At 42.8% G+C, this 23,465-nt stretch overlaps 1 protein-coding gene across 2 annotated transcripts in view; it reads left to right on the forward strand.

The window, feature by feature from the left end:
• The window catches only part of GALNT14 (polypeptide N-acetylgalactosaminyltransferase 14), a 1,917,720-nt gene that overhangs the window by 1,746,578 nt on the left and 147,677 nt on the right, over positions 1–23,465 (forward strand). For both annotated transcript variants that reach the window (XM_069608667.1, XM_069608668.1), the window contains exon 12: positions 7,548–7,631. In XM_069608667.1, coding sequence (XP_069464768.1) covers positions 7,548–7,631 — 84 coding nt within the window. The remainder of the gene's footprint in view (positions 1–7,547; positions 7,632–23,465) is intronic.

Genomic DNA, 23,465 nt, shown 5'->3' on the forward strand with positions numbered 1-23,465 from the left:
GAGACTCTCTCTGCATATAACTTCCAACTACCAACCCTCCTCTTCAACAGTGCTTTCACCAATGCTACCACTACCGCCTTGCACTCTCACCACACACTCCTGCCATACACTCTTTATCAATCGTACTCTGATTCCCCCTTACACTTTCTCTCCCCTTTCTCACTCTCTCCCCTCTTCACTACATACAACTGGTCCCCCTCTCTCTCACAACCAATATTTCACCTGTACAATGCTCCAAATCTGCCAACCCATCTTTAGCCCTTTGCATCTTTGTACATTCCCTGCCTGGTCTCCTGATCAACCTCCACACATCAAGCCCTCACCCCTGCACCCCACACAGTTTATCTCATTCACTCCCTTTTTATACCATTCTGGTCTTCCCCCTTCCCCCATTTTTTCAGTTTCCATCTGACTCAGTGGGCCAATCTGTGGCTATTCTTCACCCAGGGGTTGGGTACAATGTTTTAAAACCGCTGTTAACCACTCTCTTTTTTAATCTATAGTTGCAGGGTGGCAACCAGATGCTCAGGGTTCTCGTAATTCTTGTATCGTTCAACTTGTGCTGTGAGTATTGCCTCCTATATGCTTCAGGGAGGATTTCTGTGTCTCCCCTGCTCCCCTCCAGTCCCTTCTCACGCTGTTCTCTGTTGCCCCACCATTCACCTGGGATCTATCTGGGGTTGGAACGTCGGGTGTTGGATGTCCCTTTTCTACTTTGCAAGACAAACCCCAGTCCATTCCATTCCTTGGTTCCAGTCTGGGTTTTCTTTTTTTGTGCCCAGGTGCATTCTCGGCTGTCCTGAAAAAGAAAAAATATGGCCAGAACCAGTACGTGGAGGCATCGTGTGACAGAGGGCCATACCCACATTAACATTCAAGGCACGTGAGGTGGTTTCATTATACCCTTGAATCACCTCCTGGGGCCATGTCATGTTTCCTTAACAGAAAGGACAAGGGAGAATGGCCTGGTGAATACTATCAAAAACTGAACTCTGATGGGGTTTAGAAGATAACTCTTGTCATGCCACCACGTTTATTCTAAGAGATTTCACTAATTCTGTCAATTAACTTTGATTACAGACATGAGATTTTAGGTAACCTGTCTTATAGAAATATTGAACATTTTCAACAGTGTTAGCTGAGCATGTACAGAATTTAAGATTCCCAGAACCTGTACCATTGAAATAGTTGCAGAGCACCACTCAGCATTCAAAGCAGGAGCGCCAATCATTATTTTAGGCCTCTCTTCAACCGACCACCAGTGGAGTCCAGCCTCACACATGACCAGGGTCACTGTCCCTGCTTTCATTACTCAGATGCCCCATAGTCATGCACAATCAAAGTAGCTGCAGGACACTTCTTCGCATCATCAAGGACATGAGCCCACCATAATCATTCGGGCCTCACGGCAAAGTATCATAAGTAGGTCCTGGCCCCACATATAGCACTGGCCCACCTTATGGAATGTCACCACTGACAGGTGGCAAGTCCAGTCAGGCAAACTGTTTCATCGGTTTACCTGTTCACTGGACCAACTTGCAGCACAATGATTGACATCACACACTTCAAGGTATGCTGTCCCTCCAAGGTTTGACTCAGATCAATTAACTACATATCCTAAACTATAGTGTTGCATTATTAGTCATTTAGTTAATGATTTGTGTCAGTACCAACCCTCTATTATAATGTGTGGTTGCTACAGGAATTGCTAATTTAATTTGTTTTTTGCAATGCATCTTCCATTGTAATTTGGAGTTGCCATTTAACCTTAATCTAGGTCACCTGTTTGCTCCCTTCCATGTTTTCTCAACTGTAAAACCCCTCTCATTCTTCATCTCCTGTTAAACCAACACCCTCTTCACTTCAACACCACCCACGCTAACTGTGTCTTCTCTGGTTAAGAGTCAAATAGCAAGTGAACAGGGTCAGTCCTACCAGTTCAGAGAAACCCGGCACTATTATTTCATGTTAATCATAGAAATCATCTTTATGTTTATAATCCATATTTATAATCAAAAAAGTGGAGACCAATTGGTCTATTGGTTCAAAAGGCAAAGAACAGTGATACAAACAGGTTGCGTGAAATTGGGGTGCATACAACTTTGAGGTCACTGAACCTCGAGTAACAATACAAACAGTAAACAAAAGACAGAGCCTGCTTTTGTGTCAGGGCCACAACAGGGGTCAAGAGCAAATAAAACAATATGGGTACAAATTACTGACAAAGTTTACACAGGTAATCAGTGTGCAAGTACACTGAGGTGAATCATAAAAAAGAGTCTACACAGTTGTGTTTCGGCCCTGTCAGGCTAGAATGTGTGCCTCTCTTAGAAGGGCCTTCATCAGCATGAGCAAACTTGAACGATGGAATGTTCTGGGCCAAAGCTGGCTGTGAGACAAAACATAAGGTTTGTGTCAGTCCTTAGGTTTGGGGGAATAGGTAGGGAAAAGCAACACGTGTTGGTTATTAGTATTTTAATCACTAAAGAAAATCATACCGTGTTGATCAAGTGATTTGGTACGGTGTTCGGAATGAGTAGGAAGACCAGGGCAGATGCAGTGGTCTTTCTCGAGATAAATCGTGTTCTCAATTATTGTCATCCAATCTATAATTAAGGACTTGGCTCAGATACCAGTCGAGCATTAAACATTGCAAAATAATTCTCAACATAGGCTTATATTTGTGCATATACGTGCTTAATGGTTGCTTACCTATGCAGGTCACAACGTGTGCCTGGCCGCAGGATAGGAAAAAATAGCTGGATGAGTATAGCTATTAACACGGGGGACTGTGTGGAGTAATGTCTGGTTAGTGCTTAAGAGATGGGCATCAAGCAGGTAGTTGTGTAGTCGATAGCCATGAGCACCCTGTAAAGTACAAGGAAAAAGTGTTGAAACTTCACCGTTTTGCAGCATATCTAGATTGCATCTCTATATGGCATATCTGTATAGAAGACGGGTGAAATACCACGTCCAAACATACAAGGACAGTATGGTAATGGTTAATTTCTTGGGACTCGCATGGTCGCTGTAAATGGCCCCGGTATTGTAAAGACTTTCACGCAGAGTATGTTACCTTCCCCCACTGACCTTGTTTTAGTTTGATGGAGTTTGCTCCATTATTAACTTGGCCATCTCACCCCACCCTCTGCCTTTCTCCCCACTTTGTTCAAATACACTGCTGCTCACATGCTTCAACCAGCTCTCAAAAATGTGTCAGTGATAAATTGCCCATTAATGCTGATATTGCTCTTATGATTATCATTCCTGGTGTATTTAGCAAGATGTGGGCTAATTGATGTTCTTTCTGCTGCACACATTATTTGTCGAATCGATGTTGCATGGTCTGTGGCAAAACATCTTTGCATATATTCACAATGTCTACTCATTGTGATTATTACTGAGTGCCCTCCTCAACCAACAAATATATATGAAAAGTTGAAAAGAGGCCACTTCTATCTAAAAACATGTGTCTATAAATGAAAAATAAAATGATCCATCTAGAGGTCTGCCGTGATTGTTACAGTAATCTGAAATGGCACTGCACTGCTCATATATCCTCCTGAACATGTGCAAAGACCATCTGCACAGTCCACAAGGCTTTCTGGGGCCGGGGCCCGCACTATCTACAATGCCTTATCTCTTCCTTAATACTATCCTTCTAGAGCCCTCCACTCGTCCTCCTCCAACTCTTTGTGGATGAGTCGTTTTTCCAAGCAGAGGTTTGGGGGTAGATCTTTATCCTCTGCAGATGCCTCCCTCTGGGACAGCCTCCCTGTCTCTCGCTGTCTTGAGCCAGAGCACCTTAAATTTTGGAAACTTTTCAAGACTTTCCTCTTCTCTTCTTCTTTCTCTCTCCCTCTCTCCTGCTAACCTCCTCTCTTTTTCTCTCCTGCCTCACTCCTCCATATCTTCCCTAACTCTGTCCACCTTTTTCTAGCTAGTCACCTGGTTTACCTCCAGAGCCTCACAGGTTCCAGGATCCCCCACCAGTCTTTGCACTTGCCTTCTGGCCTCTGCACTATGTTCAGCACTACTGCACTGTCAGCATACGTTCCATGAGAGGGGTAACGTCTCCGCACTTAACCCAGGGCCCTGCTGGACTGGGTGCATTTGCCCCGCCCCCACACCCTGCACTCCCGTCTGTACACTTGCAGGACCTAAATTTAAGTTCAGTCATGCCCCCCCTTTGTCTCCCCTCCCTAGTTTGGTTGCACCTGAAACACATCTTGCACTTGCAGTAGGTGAAATGCTGTCAGGCCTAGTATGCTAGTTACATTTTTGTTAGATCATTCGGATACCTCAAGGCCTAAGAATGACTACTGTATAACCTTTTTCCCTTCCCGCCTAGAAGCACTTTGAAGCACTTCACTTGTGTATAAGTGCTGCACACGTAAACAATTACAATTACAAACAAGAGTGCTATTGAGTGCAACTAAAGGCTTTTGTGTTATACGGTTGTATAGGTGTCATAGTTGGTGCAGTGCATTTTTGGCATGTTACGCTTGGTAAGTGCAAGCTGATCTTCCGGCCCACAGCAATCAATATCTTTCACAGGCTCACACTTGCTGACAAAGGGTCTGACCAATAGGTGAATGACATGCACAAAGCAGGGGATGTGAATTGTCCTTCCCATTGGTAAGACTGTAAGTACATTTGATGTATTCTCTGCATCAGCAAAGTCCAAATGCAAGAGATCAGGCCTTGGATGGTGATTTAAACTTCCCTCTGCCATCTGCTCTGAAGCGATTATATGTCAAGTGGATTTTATTTTGTCCCACAGTCTGTAATCACAGGCCCACTGTTGCCCTAAGCACAATGTACACATCTGTTAGGACCTTGTGAGAGGGGAAGAGGCAGTCAAAAATGTCCAGTGGTGATCAGCATTCTATATAAACCACCAGAATCCAAAGTTAGCCAAAAAAGGTTAGGGTATGAGGTCCATTGCCAATATTACAGCCAGGTTAGCATCAAGCTAACTGTCGGTCATGAAATATTATTATTATTATTATTATTAGTAGTAGTAGTAGGAGTAGTAGTATTACTACTACTATTGTTTTTTTTTCATTTTTTTGTAACTCTTCAGTGTTCAACATAGTTCCTGGGGTTGTGATGTTGATTTTCAATTGCGTTTGGGATCAAATTCGAAATCGCTTATCAAACATGTTTTCTTTTGTGCAGCTTCATGTGCGAGAGGCCATCTAAGTCCTCAAAATGGATTACAGTTTCACAATCGGTTTTATTCTCAACACAGAAGGGGTTAGAGTTGCTCCAAACAAATCCAGGGTCCTGAGTTCGTCACTCTATTCCTTAGTTCAGGACCGCACCCTCGGATGGAAACAGAATCACTCACAATCTTTGGAATATATAAAGTCCTGAACACTTCTTTCTTGGCTCTGTGTTTTTCAAAGTTGTCGCATTCTCCTTGTGGTCTATGAACCAAGGATTGTCATCACCCCTTCATCTCTCCCTCCCTACCTCATCACTTCCTCAGTACTAACCAAGGTCAGCGTTCCCTCCTACATAAAGACTTAGATGTCCCCTAGAAAGGTATCCATTGACTTCACACCCCCTCATCAGCTGCACTGCCAGATGATTGGCATCCACATGTGTTCCTTAAAATAGGAACCTACCTGAAAGAGATATTACTTTCATCTCAGTCGCTCGTTTGCATTACAAAAGAGGATGGACATTTCAAATGGAAGATAGCCAATCAAATGTGGATCTTCACGTTGTAAAATGTATTTTATGCATTGCTAGTACCTGGACATTTCCATGTAGATTGCACCTGTTAATGCGATTGCGCCTAGGAGTGTATAGTGGTCTATGTGATGCGTTCCAAATGCAATCTCTCACTCATGAAAGTAGCTTGTAATCACTCTGCCAGATGTCTTGCAGGAGGATGGATATAACCGACACATTCAAAAAGATATGTACGCATGGCCTCTCGTATAAATAAAACAGGGATTGTTTTATGGTAGTGGGACCCTTAATGAAAGTATGAGTAAATGAGTTGGCTTTATTTGTCGCTGTCCAGATTGCCCCTTCCTTTGGCCGCTTAAACAGTGCTCTGAACTGTCCTCGCATGATAGCCCAACCTGCACTGTATGGTGGCTTGTCCTGTGAATAGGGACAATGGGACCTAAACCAGCCGGATAGGTACACATATGCAGAAGTGGGACCTGGTGCCTTTGGATGTCAAGTGTGTCAACTCGCACAGTGTCAGATTTGTGGACGTTGTGGCATAAGAGTGCCACGGGCAATGAGGAAGAGCACCTTTGCACTACACTCCTCACTGGTCACTCTCTGTGCCTTTGCACTCATTTCCTCAGCTCATTTGAAAACGGAGGCATTAAAGTATCCATGCTCTTAATATACAGCTACGCTTCCAAACCATTGGAGGGATTGGGGTTGCTCTTACTGAGAGGGCCTGATTATTACCCCCGCCCCGCTTTCCATCTTCAGTGCCCATCATGATACTTCCTGCACCTACATGGTCAACAGCATGCCTGAACATTGTCTGCCATCTCTGCTGAGCCTTCCTGCCTCCCCCTTATGCGTCTATTAGTTTGCACCAAATGCTGCAGAGACACCATGACACCAAGCCAAGATCTATATGCTATGAGAACTCTCTGTATGTTAGTTGGTTTTGAGGGTGGAGCTGCCACACCCCCAATTCCTTGTTGCATGACTATATAATAGACAATAGTAGCACTTACCAGTCACCCGTGCCGACTCCTAATTCAGTCCCGAACAGGTTCCTGTGCATCCCCATGGACACCTTTGCTGAGCCATGCTTTTGTGACTCACCTAGTCACCTGTGATTACATTCTTCAAATGCATGGTTGCAATATGAATGCAACTGCACTTGAAGCTATGAGGAATTGGAGGCGATTTTGAGGCAGCTTTTGGAGGCAGCCATGCCGCAAATAGCGGCGTAGTTACCTCCAAAGTCGGAAAGAGGCCCAATGTGTTTCAAAGCGCTTCACGGCAAGGGAGGGAACAAGGGAAAATACAATGACATTCTTACAGGCCATGAACAATACGAATGTGGAATTAAAGACATTTCAGATAGTGCAAGAGCTAAGACACAGATAGGAAGAAAATGGGAAAAAGGCGACTACCGTATTAGGCCTGATGACATTTCTGGTAGAGACGGAGATTAACAAGAGGTGAGGGAGGGGGGAAGAGAAAGGAAGGAGAGGAACAAAACAAGTGACTATCTACTAGGCCTCACAACATTTTAGATAGTGCTGCGAGGGGGGGGGCATTTAAAGGGATTTGTTGCTGTCATACTAGGTCATACTAGGTCCAGGGACAATTCTGATAGAGTAAGTGCATAGAAAAAGTAAAGGAGGGCGGGAAGAGGGAGGGAGAAGGGAGAAGGGAGGTTCTCATCTGAGGCTGTTTCTGGTATATGCTGGTTTGCTACAAGGGAACTGTAAACTGAAGCAAGAACATATTGTGTAATGGCTAAACGATCTTTGCTTGCCTGTTTTCATCTATGTGTACAATGTATCTCATTTTGATATTTTTTTCCTATTCAGCATAAAGACAAGATTGGCACTCAGGAAGAGTCTTAAATGTCAGTCTTTCAAATGGTACTTGGATAATGTTTATCCCGAGTTAAGGTACAGTACATTTTAATGAAAATGTATTATTCTGGAAGATTAGCAATTTGTGTTTTTAAATTATAGTTTAAATTGTATGTTTATTAAAACTCCTCTTAAGCTTATTGTTACAAAGATCCAATAGAAATACCTTGCATGTGAAAACATCTCTGCCATTTAACATCACCGTGTGAATTCTTTTGTTTGTTTTCTCCAACTGTCCGTCACTTATAGCAAATATTCTAGAATTGAAAATAGTTTTGTAAATTAGGCCAGTCCTGCAATATGTTAGGAGAGCTGTTTAGTAAGACAAAGCAGACATAGCAACGAAGAAAAACCAGGCTAGGTTTGAGGGTGGGACGCAGTGTATTTGTGACCCATTGTTTCATCCCTCTTTGCTGAAGACACTGCTCAGTGCAGCTTCCTTTAGCGGGTTAGCAAATGGAGCAATTGCCACCGGCGGAAAAACCCTTGCAGGTGATTCTTCCAAACCACCTTAGAATCTAAAGGATTTGCATCCATTTCCGAGTCAGTATTGTGGTGATAGAGACAAATTGACACGATCAAAGTGAGGCTCTCTGTGCTATTTTCAGGAAAATGTGCTCCCTTGATGGTTCAGTACTGAAAGCTAGCACGAGGAATACGAGGAGTCATGCTTGTGATGATGAGATTGCACGTAATTTATGGCTTTCACGCCCCGGTGGCCGGTACGAGGCCGCCAAACCGAGCAATTACCGCGACCCCCACCCCCATGTTGGGGCGTTAAAGCCATATTATACATGCAATCTCCTCATCATAGGCATGAGACTATTAATCCGGGGTGCAAATTGCTTTCTTATTTCCCCTCGAGAGTTTTGTGCTGCTTGCGCAGCCAATCTCCCTAGCGGGAAACAAATGAAAAAAAGATGCCTGCCCCATAGGAAACATGGACTAAGTCCCTTTTTAATTTCTATGGTGGCAGCAGGAGCGGGAGGTGCGGCAGACTGGTCTCACAGGTAAATCCGGAGGGAGGGAGGGGGCAGGAGAGAGATTTTGTTTGATTTGGGGGAGTTGAGAGTGGTGGGGAGGCAACAGGGAGAAGGTCCCTGTTGCTTCCCCACATGAAGAAAAAAAAAGATGCCTCGCGGTGAACGGCCCCAGGTTGCTGGAACAGCGGGCAGAGAATGTATATACGCACCCGCTGTTCCATCCACTTGATTGGCTAATGGCCCTGCAAATAGAAAATACGTGTGCATTTGCTAAACCCCCTATAGATGCCATATGTACAAGGTTTCACTTTTGTATGTAAAAATATTACGAAAAAAATAACACCAAGTAAAATTGAGGAGGTGATAATCAAGATTTAAAATCGTATTTGCCAGATTTTGCCTTTGGAACAGTGATATCTTTGCCCACACACACACACACGCATGTTTGTTGTTTTAACTGCCTGATTCGCATGATTTCTATATAAACTTATTCTGGCAAACACGGATTCAAACATTTTTAAATGCACCGGTTTGTGATTTGTCTCACAAGGGATGGGTTGCAGGCAGTGTGACATGGCTTTTAGGGGAGCACTTATCATAGCACACAGACGTTTTGCAACATGGGTCTATTCGTAGCGTGCAGGCTCCCGAATCACACACGTTTGATGTGGGGGTATGGCAGTCTAAGTGACTAGCAAATATGCATCGGTTACCCACAATTCCAGGAGCTGTGAACTAGAAAAAAAATACCAGGGCCTAAAACACAACATACCAATGTGTTTTTCCTGGTGGAAAGAGAAGTTAGTGACTTGCAGGAGAAATACACATAACATATTCTTTGTTTGTGTTGATGCAGAAAATCACATCATTTAGTGTTCGAAATACAGAGATAATAAAATATATATATTGGGGGGACAACAAAACATCAGATAGACTTGAGTACCTTGAGAGATACATACTAAACATGTTTTTAAGCAATCACAGTGACTCGCTGAAGAGCGATCTGATTGCATTCAGTGAAAAAAACATAGTGGGGGTCATTACGAGTTTGGAGGTAGCCATGGCGGTATTAGCACCATGGCTGGCTCCAAACTCGGGTCCGGGTACAGTCTGACAGAATGGGGACTTACCGGGTCTTTCCGACCTTAGAGGTAAATCCTCATTCTGTAGACTAATCCACATTCCCATTTGAGCCCCCATAGGGGGAATGGGTAAGGCGCTAATTACGGGCCCGCAAATAGCGGGCCCGTTATTAGCGCCCTGGTCCCTTAGCGGGACCCGCAAAGGATGTGACCACACGTCCTTTGCGGGTCCCGCTAAGGGACCTCGGAATTCGGCGGTAAGGGTTTAACGGCATCAGCATCATTACCGGTGACCGTTAACCCTTACCGCCCAACTCAGAATGAGGGGGAACTATATGTCAGGGAACATATAGTTAAAGTCAGTTGAGGGGGCATAATGTCACAGTTGCCCTTACAGAAAGACTAAAGAAGTGTATGTTCATGGCTTAATTTGATTCCAAATAGACAGTATATGGAAAAGTCTTGGGTTAGTTAAACTAGGTTGGTCCCTACCGTTCTCTCAACCTTCCCTTCTGTAGTCAGCAAAAGTATGTTGAACGCCTCGTTCAGCACTGTCTAGGCAAGTCATTCAGAATAGAGCCGTAGGTACAAAGGTGCTTCAGCCTGGACAGGGGACAGTGGGGGATGGGCTGGTGTGTTGACTTAATCTGGTGTAGAAAGGGAAGTAATGGCTTTGAGATGCAATATATTATGGTATGGTATGGTATGGTATTGTTTATTTATAAAGCGCCTATACACAGGGAAGTGTTTCAAAGTGCTCAAGGATGGTGGAAACATAGGGGAAAAACATCAGAGTGCTTGAAATTCTGAGATGATGAAAGTCTGCACAGGAAGAGTAAGTGCGTAAAATACATTTAACAGTTTGAGATACAGCAATTAGGCCTTACGGCGATTCTGCAGTTTTAGCAGTGCAATTAAGGGATGAAGACAAGGGAGAACAGATCTTCAGGCACAGTGCGTACGGATCATGCAAGTGCACAGATGGTCACAGGGAGGTGGCGGTCCAAGTTCACCCGGTTGGTGGAGACTGGGGTAAGTGCAGTGAGAGCTTGTTTCTCAAATGCAGAGAGTGTGGCTGGGGGTGCGGCCTTGAGGCATGTGCAAAAGAGGAGTGTCGGGGGTGCCAGATACCAACAATAACGTTCTCACTTCCTCACACTTTATGCAGTCAAATAATTATGGCCAAGACAGAAATGGATTGAAACATGTTTTGGACTATAAATACCATTAGACCTCGCTAGCTAGAAAACCACAGACCTATTGCCTAGGGCAAGATTAAAACACATCTTTTTGAACTACACTTATCCCATCCTCCCAAGGAGGACAAAAACCATACACAGAGAGTGAGACACAAACCCATGGCAGAGATCAATCGGAGCAAGTGATGAATGCATCTGTTTCTAGTCTACATGCACACAGTCTTCTTCAAAATTATGTAGAAGATCTGAAAGTTCTTTCAGAAGACTTTTGGGCTGTATACGGCATATTACAGCCCTTGATATGATATGATATGATATGATATATGATATGATATGGCATTTATAACGCGCCTATACACAAGTGTTGCAAGGCGCGGCGAGGCAAGGAGGGGGAAAGAGAGGGAGGACAAAGACAACGATCTTACTAAGCCAAATGACATTGGGGGTCATTACGACCCTGGTGCTAAGGGGTTAACAGCGCCGTAAAAGGCTGCAGCGCCGTTAACCCCTTAGCGCCTAATTACGAGGTCCCTTTGCGGGACCGACCTTAATGGCTGGTCTGGACCAGCCTTTAAAGTAGGGACCCGCAAAGGGACCTTAGAGGTAATTACGGTACCGCAATTTGCGGTACCGTAATTACCGCCTTCCCCAGTCCCATTGAGCCCTATGGGGCAAAAATGGGAATGGGGAAGGGCCAATGTTCAATGGGGAGTTACCGCTCCGCCAACCTTGGAATGGGGTGGTGATTCCCGATTGAACATTGGCGGACTCATTACAACACCGGCAGCAACCATGGTGCTAATAGCGCCATGGGTTAGCGCCATGGGTTACCGCCAGTGGTGTAATGAGGGCCATTGAGATCGTGCAGGCCCAAGTTGCCATTTAGAGAACTTTCACATAGTACACCGAATTGACCTGAACCCCATAGATGCACATAGACCAACCCACAATGCCAATATCGTGTGTGGAATGTCTGTATGCAGGGCAAGCGATGGTTGCTTCTCACCCCATACAATCTGCTCTTGCAAATTCTGTGCCAAAGCAAGTCTGGAAGCAATGAGGTTTTCATCATATCCGCAGTGCCATATGATGCATTATCATACACTGACTTCAGTATTTCAGATGAAAACATAAATTATTGCTTGTGCCGGTCGGATTTGGACTAGAAGTATGGGTTTGGCGTTTGTTGGACTTGACACTGACGGCTGCAGCAATTATGACGATGAAGCATCACAACTGAGGCAAGTTCATGATGTCGTAGACCTTATAAGTAGACCTCTTTTTACAGACTATTCAAACCTCTAGGAGAGCTGATGTCTCAACCTATTTGAAGGTTGTCACGAGAAGCAGGGACACCCCCCTCCCAAAGCAACATTCAGTAGCTCTTTGCAAAGAAGATACCCACCCCCAACTCTACCAAAGCAGTCACGCTCACTCCAAACTGTGTTAGTGCTCATCTAGAGCAGTTTCTTAAAAGATCTTTAGCTCATTAGCTTTCCCAGAGGTGACAATCCATTTCTCCATATGGCTGCATGTTTCATGCTTTCCCACTTGCACAGAGTGCAGGTTCAAAGCATCCCATGCGTTCTTCTCTTGTTCCGTTAGCCAGGCTACTCACCAGCATACATTCGAGGAGAACTGTACCTGTATGCAGGAACAGATGCCAACACCTCCTTCATCAGATGGAGGCTGGGACGTTCAGCCAACACTCCACGCTCAGTCCCTGGCTATCTTGGAAGGGCTCTTGGATATTCTTTGCTGTCCCTGTGATGCAGTTCCTAATCCTGTGGCAGTCATCCAGAATAGCCAGAGGTGCATAGAAGCCTCTTAACACTGCTAGTGGCTGCTTCAGAGGCTTGTGTTTCTTGGGCATGGGGGTGCCACAGTTAAGAACAACACGCCACCAACACATGTAGTTTCCATCTGAAAGTTGTTCTCAATGTGTTGTTCTCAATGTGTTGTTCTCAATGTGTACCTTCCAGAAATCATCCCCACCTCTCTGGCACCTGCGAGAGATTCTACTGCATGGCACCCTGTTCACCTGCAGTGACATCACAGACTTCAAGCAAATCGACATGTAGATGAATTCCAGGAGGTTTGCAGGAGACCATACATCAGGCTGAGAAAGCTTGGCCATGCTTGCTTCCAACCAACACAATTTAAACTAAAATAGAATGGGACAATTAGAGAAAAGTATAAAAAAGGAAAAGGAAAAGAGAAAAAACACTGTTCACCTCTCAATTTTCAATAACCAGTTGAAGAGTTCAGAATTAATTTTAAAATGGAATCTGAGCACTGGCATTATCCTGGGATCGCTGAACTTTCAAAGAATATGGGCGGTGACCCTGCTGTTACTCAAATGTTTGACACACTTCTGAAAAGGAAAAGATCGTTTATAGATACGGTGAGAAGGCACGTGAAAATCGCGAAGCTTAAAAGGAATGGAAATATAGAATGGCAAATTATAGAAATACTAGAAGGATAATATTGAACATTAGTTAAGTTAAAAAGAAATCATCTTGTAATTAGCCATTTAAATTAATTATATGTTACTTAACCCCTGCCCCGCTCATCTCTACTCTATCTGAGTAGAAATTTTACATTTTTTATTTTTTTATGGAAATTACAGGGAAATCAGGGAATTTTTGGCACAAAAATACCTTCCAGATTATTAGCATTGATTTACATAAAGGAGGACCACTGTCCTCAACAATGGGTGAGGGATGTTGATATAAAACCAGATGATGCAGCAGAGGTTGAAACATAAACCTGGGGCAAGAATAGTAGAGTGTGATATAGGAATGGGATAGTGGAGGAAGTGCAGAATTTAGGATGATGGAGCGAGGATTAAGTGATGTGGGGATGAAATGGAGAGGAAGGAGGATAGGAAAACAGGGAGCTGTGGTGGTGAATGCAATGAAAGTGGTCCTTCAGAAATGAGGAGAGCTAAAAGGTTGGATTTAAATAGCGGTAGAGTCAGAGTTGTACGGAGAGGGAGGGGAAGAGCATTCCATAGTATGGGATGGAGGAGAGGGAGAGAGCAGAATGAGAGGGAGGGCAAAGAGCATGAGCGGTGGCAAGTAGGTGAGTCAAGGATAATCATAGCTATCAAGGGAGAGAGGAGGGAGTTAGATGGGCTGATAGGTAGAGATGGACAGGTCTGTGTGTTCTTTTGTAGATGATGAGAATTAGTTCATATTTTGCCCTCTGTCTCATAGATAACCAGCATGCCTGACGATGGGTGGGGATGTGAAGGTGAAACAGGAAAGGTTGAAGAGTGTATGGACACCAAAGCTGAGAACTTTGTAGAGAGGTGAAAAAGCATAATTGAGAAGGCCATAGAGGAGACTTGTGCAGTAGTCAGAACGAGCGAGTACTAAAGAGGAGTGTTAGGGCTTACCAGTGTTGAAGGGGAGGAAGATGTGTTATTTTTCTGTGGTTGAAGATTAAGTCTGGCCACAGTGGCAGATATAAAGATGAAGAGTTAGACGTTGTGAGATAGGTTGAAGATAACACCAAGGGTGTGAGCAGAAGCAGAGTAGGGAAGGTTGTCAGGAGAGAGGGAGAGGAAGAGATAGCCTGTTTGGTTGGGAAGCAGAGAACTTCAGTCTTAGTGGAGTTGAACATGAGCAAGTGAGATACCTTCCAGTATTTGATGGCTAAGTGACTGCTCAAAATGTGTGACAATGGCTCGTCAGATAAGGAGGGAAAGGAGAAGAAGATCTGATTGTCATTGATGAAATGTAGTAGGAGATCAATGTGCCAAGAGCAGAGGTATAGAGAGAGAAGATTAGCGGACCCATGAATGACCCTTGGTGAACACCAACAGTAACGGGGGTGATTGGGAAGGCAAGGATGTTTGATGACATCTGGAAGTGTCTGGGGATGATATATGAAACAAGCAAAGTGAGGGCCCTGTCCCCGATATCTAGGAGAGATAGGGCTGAGAGAAGGTCAGAATGGTTGATAATATTGAAGGCAGAAGAGAGGTGGAGAAGACTACGAATAGATGAATGGTTAGCATGATGAGTGGAAGAGATGTAGTTTCTGACATTGAGAAAAGCTGTATCAGAAATTGCAGAGATCGGAAGGCAGATTGAATAGGATACCAGAGGTTGTGTCTCTCAAGGGACTCGGGGAGTTGGTTTAAAACTATACACTCTCGGACTTTGAATTAGTGAGGTAGAAGAGAAACAGGCCAAAAGTTGGCAGAACAGTTAGGTTTCCTAAGAATAGGGATGACAGTAGCTGACTTGTATGATGATGGAAAAGTGGCACTGTCACAAGAGGTTTTGCAGAGGGAAGAGAGATATAGAGCAACACTAGGACCTATGAGTTTCACTATGTGTGAGGTGGAGGGTCGATGGGGGCAAATGAAGGGTTAGCCCTGAGGAGACGGAAAGAATCTCAACCAGGATAGTGGGGGGGGGGGGGAGAAGACATTGTCGCAGGAGAAGAGTGTATAGGTTGTGGAGAAAGTGATCAGGTGTGGGGCATAGAAGCTAATTTGCAAGGGTATTTTGAAAGTTGTACATTTTATAAGTAAAATAGAGAGCAAGCTTATTAGCAGAAAGGAAATACGAAATGGAGGAGGGTTTAGGAGGTGAGAGAATTGGGTTGAGTGATTTTTATAGGTACCTAGGCTGAGAGGATTGAGACGAAATGGGAAAGAGATAGAATTCATGATTGGCAGAGTTGAGAGCACAGCAGTAGTTTAGTCAGGTAGAGATGAAGATCCAAGAAGTGTTTAGATCTTTGCCAGAGGCAAAGATGTTTTCTCATTGTTGTTTTAATGATGTAGATGGAAGGTGTAATCTAAGGTCATCAAGGGGAAGGTTTAGGAGTGAATTAAGTAAGAGGGAAGTGATAGGAGATGAAAGTACTGAGAGCAGAGTTCAAATTAGTAAAGTCTTCATTAGTGAACCCAACAGTGAATTTTGCACTGTAGGCGAGAGAGTGGTGTAGGTCAAAGAGGTAGATAGGGTATTTGGAGGAGGAAAACCTCTGCTTGGTGATGGAAGTGGTAGGTTGAGGATGAGGGGTGCAAGTAGGAGTGGAGATTAAGGAAAAGACGATGGAATAATCAGAGGGAGAAGGAGTGATGGAGATAATAGAGGCAGACAGGAGATTAGAATAAGGTTAAGGGAGTTACCATTTGAATGGGTGGGCAGAGAGTGGACAGAAGAGAATGAGAGGAAATCTGAGGTTAAAATAAGTATTGTTACAAGCAGAATATGAATTCCAAAGGGCAATATAAAGATTGGGAGGTTGAAACATACTGATGTCGAGTCTGAGAAGTACAGAGGCACTGGGGGCAAATGCAAGAAGAGGAAAAGTGATGAAAGTTAGGATAATAGGTTTTGTGAATAGAGAGAGTAGGTGAACGAGTAGAGGGGAGACATTGAGGAAACAAGATCATAGGGATGGGAAGAGAGCTGAAATGGTTTTGAGCAGAAGAGAATCAAGAAAGAAGTTGAAGAGAAAGGAAGAGGTAGTAAGATCTGTGCATGGAGAAAGGGGCCTGATCAATTATGTAGTTGTTAGTCACAAGCAAGTAGCAGGACAGAGCAAAGCACTAGCTCATTGGTGAAGCGGCAAAGAGACTGGAGGAAAGTCTGACGGTTGGCCCATAGGTGTACACCCTTTGCTGTGTTGCCTGGGGCTGGGTCGCCCCAAAGCAAAGAGTCAGGTTGCAGTTTTCAGGTCAGAGGTCACACGAGCAGCCCGTAAATCAACCCTGGATGCATTTTACAGGTACCCTGACCTCTTCAGGCATCCTCAGCCAGATGGAACGCCAGATGGGCCCACTTAAAGCCCCTTCTAGGAATGGATAGACCTTTCACAGATGGCGGTTTTGAGGTCCGAGGTCACCTTAGCTGCCTGTACATGGACCCTGAATGCTTCTTGTAGGTCCCTCTACCTCGGCAGGCATCCTCAGGCAGATGGAATGAGTGCCAGTTGCAGCCTCTTCTGGGGAAAGAAAACAAAGATGGTGGTTTAAACAACATAAACAAGGTTTTAAAGAGGGGAACAAATGAAGAGATAGGAAAAAATAAGAGCGAGAACTGTATATTCAGTACTTAATTTAGTAATTTAGTAATTAGGGTGGTAAAAACATCATACAATTATGAAGGTAATATCCTCTCGGGCAAACGGGTGGGAAGGAGAGATAACTTTAGACATCAACAATAACATAGTAACCTATCCAATGTAAAGCTATCCATAAGTAGGAAGCGCCTTTGCTCTAGTTGGGAGGAGTTATGATGCTGGTGCCCTGTTACCTAGTGCCTATTGCCCTGTTACCTAGTGGGCCTCTAGTTATGTGCCCAATATAGATAAAGTATTGCTAGTTGAAGCAAAAGTGTATTTTCCTTCTGATAAATAAAATGTTCATGTTATCACAGTATGTTTGATCTGTGACCACAGTTAGGATTATGTTGGATGCACCAAATTAATAAGATCACTCAGTATTTTGTATTCATTCATTCAACTGTATTACAGAGTGCTAGGTGCCGCGGGTTCTATGTCTGTGTCTTAAGATGATTGGGGAAGTAAAACATGTTATCACATTTTTAACATGTATATCGTGTTTTCATCGGCCAATCTGTGAGGTATACCAACCAGTATAAACCACAGACCTTTCACTTTCCAGCCCTACCAATAATGCGGAGTGTACCCGCAGAAATGTCCTCATAACTGTGAAAGCTGGTTGTTACGCTGTCAACAGGCCTGTGCCTACAACCAATTCCCAATAATTACACATATGGATTTAATTACTCAGATCTGTTCACACCCATTTAAATTTAAATAAAAAAAGTGGAGTGGGCTTAACCTACAGGAAGTATAGGATCCTAGCTTGCCTGTTCTTCTGGCATATAAAGGAGTTGGTTGCCTGCCCTTTTGCAGCTTTCTTCTTTTTGAAAACAGAAACAGCATTGAGGTTTATAATAGCTTAATAGACTCAGACAGTAGGCCCTAGTGGGTGTTATAGTTTCTCGTTGCTCATGTATTAACCCTTTCTGCACTCAGATATTTAACTCAACACCCTTAAGGCCTGCTACAGCCCTTCGAGTTGGTCTAATAAAAATAATTATTACATTATTTAATTAATTATTTTTGATAGAAAATCAGAAAGTCTGTAATAAAGGCTCCATTCATTCATTCGTCCATGCTTCTCGTTTGTTCTTCTCAGTGTTTCCAGCTCTCTACTCAGTCATCAGCCTTTGAGTTGAGAGTTTAAATACATGTAAGCGCCTAGATTCCACTCTTTCCATTGTTATGTACACACTTAGCAGTTGAGGCTTCCATTGTTCCCCTGCACAAGCTCTAACAGTATTAGTACCCTTACCATTGGGCTCCATAGTATGCTCAGTGACCTCCACCCTCAATGGAGACACCCTTGCATTTGGGTCAATACCACTAACTTCTACAAAACAGTGCACCTCCTAGCGTGGGATGTAATGCTTCAATAATATAAAATATCACAGTTATACATAGTGATTCTCGTTGGAGTACATAGTCCTTCCTGCTGCATCCTTCTCAGTTCTAAGCCCATTAGAAACAATGGATATTATTACCAAATTCATCGGTACTCTATTTATAATTCTTGGAAGGGCGAAGAACTGAGTTGACCCTATTGATCTTTGGACAGAAGACTGCAGGCTGCACACACATCATTTAAGGGAGTGTTTAATTCACAGAGCTACCTCATGAGATCAATGCAGAGGTAGAAAGCTGCAGTTAAGATACGTTTGTGAAAACTAGACAGACTCTTTAAAGAATGGCCTAGCAAGGCTGGACTGTCCAACAACTACATCAATTTTCAGATAAAGTTGAATTACACTTATTTGTATATCTCACTTAATGCCGGAGGCCCACAACCCATGCTGTTCCGCATTGTCTTTTTTTCAAGACAAGTGTGTTACCCCTCAGCTTTCCTCAAAGCTCCAGGACTTATCCAACAGTAATAATTGAGTCATAATGAACATATGTTTGGCATTGCATAGTATACCTCACACTACTATTCCTTTTGTTACTATATTTTCACAAATTCCTCATGATTTACAGATGATAGTTTTCATATTTATTCAGATCTGGCACAACACATTTATTTATTTTATTTTCAAATGTGTTCATTTATTATTGTTCAGCTAAACATGTCAAATTGAATGTGCCATTAATAGCAGGATTAACTACATTACATAATAAACAGTAACAATTTTACTTTTATAAAGTTAACTTAACAAACATTTAACTGTCTCCTGGTTTCGGTATCATTACTCAGTCTCTTGGTGTGCAGCTGGATGGGGTATCGGGAGAGAGGGGAGTCCCGGGATTCTGGGCATCTGTTCAAGTCTCTGCGGGCCTCCACTGAGGGGTGTTGTGTTCCTGCAATTCAGTATGATCCAGTCTGTATTTGTTCATGGGGGTTTATCGTCTGAGGGGTAAAGTATGCTTCTATTTATGTCTTTCCATGCCTCTAGGTTTGCGTTTGACTCATCAGTTGACCTGGTAACGCTATCTTCCCATGCTCTTGTTTCTGCATTGACCCATCTTTCCAGTTCGTTGCGCCATGCATCATAGTTTCTGGCACAACGCATTTATGTGACCTTTTTTTATCATAGCTCATTTCCCACATGTCGTTTATGGATAGTTCCTGGTAATTTGTCTATTTGAACGAAATAAGCAATGTTAAAAAAAAAAAAATCCTATTTTAGAACTAATTAAATTAGGCAGTGTTGGTTCTTAAATGCACATCGGAAGGTGAAGTTAATCAAAGATTATGCCTCACAGAGGAAGACTTCAGTTTAAATGTGCCATGTGTTTGGGTACATTTAATCATTATTTGTGCTGTTCACTGAGATGCAGCATTTTATAAAAACAAACCTGCAAAAGTTCCATCAAATAATTCATTCTGTAGGAACCTCCGACAGTTGTCTGCTGTTGAAATATTTGGTAATATGTTGGCATGTTCACCAATTGGCAATGCCCTGGACTATTTTTCCCTTGTATACTATTCCACCTCCAATTCAGGGACAAGAAACAGGCTGAATTTATAGTTAAAACTCAAATATATTTAAGTCAAAGAACCATAACCCATAATTGCTTTACCGCTTATTGGCCAATATACTTAAACTATCTTCAGTTAACACTCACATAACATGTGTTTCTTTATATTCAATCAGCAAGTTTAGAACATGCTGTTTTCTCCAGTATCAACAACATGTATTGATAGGAGAGAAAGGGTGCATGTCTATCAACGCTATTCTCATTCAATATGAATCAATCCCCCCCATGTATAATGGCGATGACGGTTATTGGTATATGCATGCAATTTGAATGTGTTTCTTCTACTTTTGTAGATTTAAGTTAGGAAAGCATTAACTCAGAATGCACAGGATATTGGTTCACTCACCCAATATATAAACATGTTTTATGAATGTATAATACAAGCATGAATACCCATCCCACTTCATTTCGTGAATTGGTCACCCATCTGAAGGAGCCCTTTTCGTACTGTTTAATATCAAGAGAGAGCAGAGGATGTATTTATATTGGCATCATCTGCCAGGGTAATGAAATTAGGTTGGGTAAACTCCCTGTGAACTCCCCATTCACCTTTTAAATATCTGACTTTCATAGGTTGCAATGTATCAAGCAATTCTCTATATAGGTTATGACAAGTGCCACTGATTTACAGCCTTGAATGTTTGCCTTTACCTGTGAATACCGTTTGGATTCAGTTTATTTGAGATGTCATTTAAAACATGCTACACTTTCAGCTCTAGGAAGTGTCTGTGTTTTACACTGCACTTCAAAGCGAAAGCATGTTTCTTCTTATTTAAATGTAATCTCTCTCAGCTTGCGTACAGTTAAAGCAGAATATAACACACTAGTGATACTATTCTTATTCTGTTAATGATAGTTTATCATCCCATGTGCTCTGTGCAAAGAAAAATTATATCTTTTCCACAAGAACTCAAATCTAATTTGGTTTTAAATATAGTGAGAAAGTACTGTTGCATTTCACACAACAATATGGAATATTCTATTTTGAATGAGTGTCCCCTAGTGGAAACCATCTCCCCAGTTCCCCACTAATCCAGGGACATAGTAGAGGAATCGTCGTAGGGGACTTATCTAGTTACATATGGGGGGATTATAAAATTCACTTTGAAATTATTCTTTAAGGTGCTGGGTCAGGATGATGGACCCTTATGAGTTTTCAAAAAACTCCCATTCGCCCTCTCCTCCCATTAGCCCTGTCATGGATAGTGTAACACATTTTTCCATTTGTTTCTAGGTTATATGGTTGTGGATTTATAAACCCAAATCATTTTTAAGGCGTACGTTTTGTTGATTCAAGTATACCATTAAATTCTTGCAACAGAGAGCGAGCCTTAAGTTTCACGTCTTAGAATTGTGAAACCCTCAGCCAGCAGGCCTTTCAGTGAATGTCTAACCTGGATCTGCTGACAAGGGACTTCTTTGTTTGAGTTTCTCTTAGGCCAACCATCTGGTGGACTTTATGGGTTTTCCAGGTTCAAAGGTGACACTCTTAATGCATTAATTTGCATTTGAAACCAGGTCAATTTTTCACAGGCTGATCATCCTATGAACAATCCTGATCCTTATGATCCTGAACAATTTTAGAATATGTATTTTCATGGTAACAGACAATATATCGTTCAACTCTGAAGAAAGACTACTGGGGGACTTAAATCCACCCAAGGCTGAGTTGAACAACAGTTTCACTTAGTCAGGTTAGGAAGAAAACAGCAAAACAAACATTTGCCAAAGGAAATTATTTAAGGAAATTTGTGAAAATCATTAATTTCTTATATATTAAAAAAATATTGTATTCCCTATTTTAAAATATCACATATACAAAATCTTATATAAACACCAACGTCAATGGACTTTGTTCAGTTGGACTCCTCTAGATAGCCAATTCTCCCCATCATCTCTGGAGTCCTGCAGGGTTCCATCCTCTCCCACTAATCTTCAATCTATACATGGATCCCCTGGGAGCCCGGCTAGCCACACACAACATCCACATCCACCAATACACTGATAACACACAGATATACCTCAAGATCAACTCCATCAAGGACATCCACAGGCTCACAACTTTACTTTTACTGAGCCAGTCTTGGATGTCCAGTGCGTACTTTAAGATCAACCCCTCCAAGACCGAATTCCTACTCCTCACCAACAACAGTGAACACTCAGTCATAAAGACCTGGCTGTCAACCATGACCCTGAGGACTACACAACTGAGCTCACCTCGTGCACCAAGTCCTTTGTGTTCCCCATTGTCAAACACCTCTCCTTCAAGACACACATAGCTAATAAAACTCATACAGCTTGGTATCAGCTCTCCTGTTGAAAGTCAAGCCCTTCCTGCTTGCAGACATCTTTAGATCCATGGCTCAAGCACTGGTACTATTCCAGCTGGATTGGGGCAATTTCCTGTTCAACGGCCTCCCATCTCCCTCCCTTGTGCTGCTGAGAAGTGTCCTACACGCAGCTGCACACCTCATCAAGGGTCTACACAGATACAACCATATTACCCCGGCCCTCATCGACCTTCATTTGCACCCACTGCACAGAAGAATTATCTATAATATCCTGCTGCGTCATCTATAAGGCAGTCGCCCTCAAGTCATCCAGCTACCTCACTGAAACACTCAGCATCTTCAGCAGACAGTACACCACCAGAAGACAGGACATGTGTAGACTTGGAATCTGCTGCTGCAAAAAGGAAAGGACCATAAAACAAGCCTTCTCTGCCTACACCCCAAGACTATGGAACCTCCTCCCTGTTAACATCAGGCTCGCCCCCATGCTCCTACAATTCAGAAAAGAACTCATGACCCACCTCTTCAAGGAGTCTCTAATCCTCAACAGCGGCCATCCCATCACACCTGTGCCTCCTCACTATATGTCATCCACTTCTCTCCTCCCTACGACCCTTTACAACTGCACACCTCCTCTGTGCGCCTCTGTATCCTACCCCCCCTCTGTATATCTCTTCTATCGTTACCTCTGAAAAGTGTTTTGGTATGCATCTGTAATGTTGTATACCCCTGTAGAATGCTCTGTTGCTTCTGGAAGCTAGGTTTGTGCACAATAAATACCATAATAACAATAACAATAACCACAGTATTTTACATGCATTCATAAAAATGTCTGTGTCATATTTTAAATACATGTATATGCATATTTATTCCACAAAACGACTGCAACGGAAAACATCATGGTAATTTGGGATCACAACACAATGTAAACCACAGAACTGTGGTTATAGTTGTCATTGGATCCAAATTAAAACAAAAGCTTGTTTATTGGAAACAAATGAAATTTCACAGCACCTGCAGCTTAATCATAGTTTAGTTAACATTGAAAACAGACTTTTATTTATACAAAGAACAAAATGTTAATGAAGATAAAAACAGGTCTACACTTAGTTAACAATTATAGCATGTATATTCATTATTTGAAGTGCATAGTGCTCTAGATTGCATTTAGGTTATTTCATGTCTTAATAGTCATATAGGTCTTCATTGATTCAACACTCCAAACATTCAATACATGTGGTTGCAG

The sequence above is a fragment of the Ambystoma mexicanum genome, chromosome 4q, assembly GCF_040938575.1.
Source record: "Ambystoma mexicanum isolate Mex_15411 chromosome 4q, UKY_AmexF1_1, whole genome shotgun sequence".
Taxonomy (NCBI): domain Eukaryota; kingdom Metazoa; phylum Chordata; class Amphibia; order Caudata; family Ambystomatidae; genus Ambystoma; species Ambystoma mexicanum.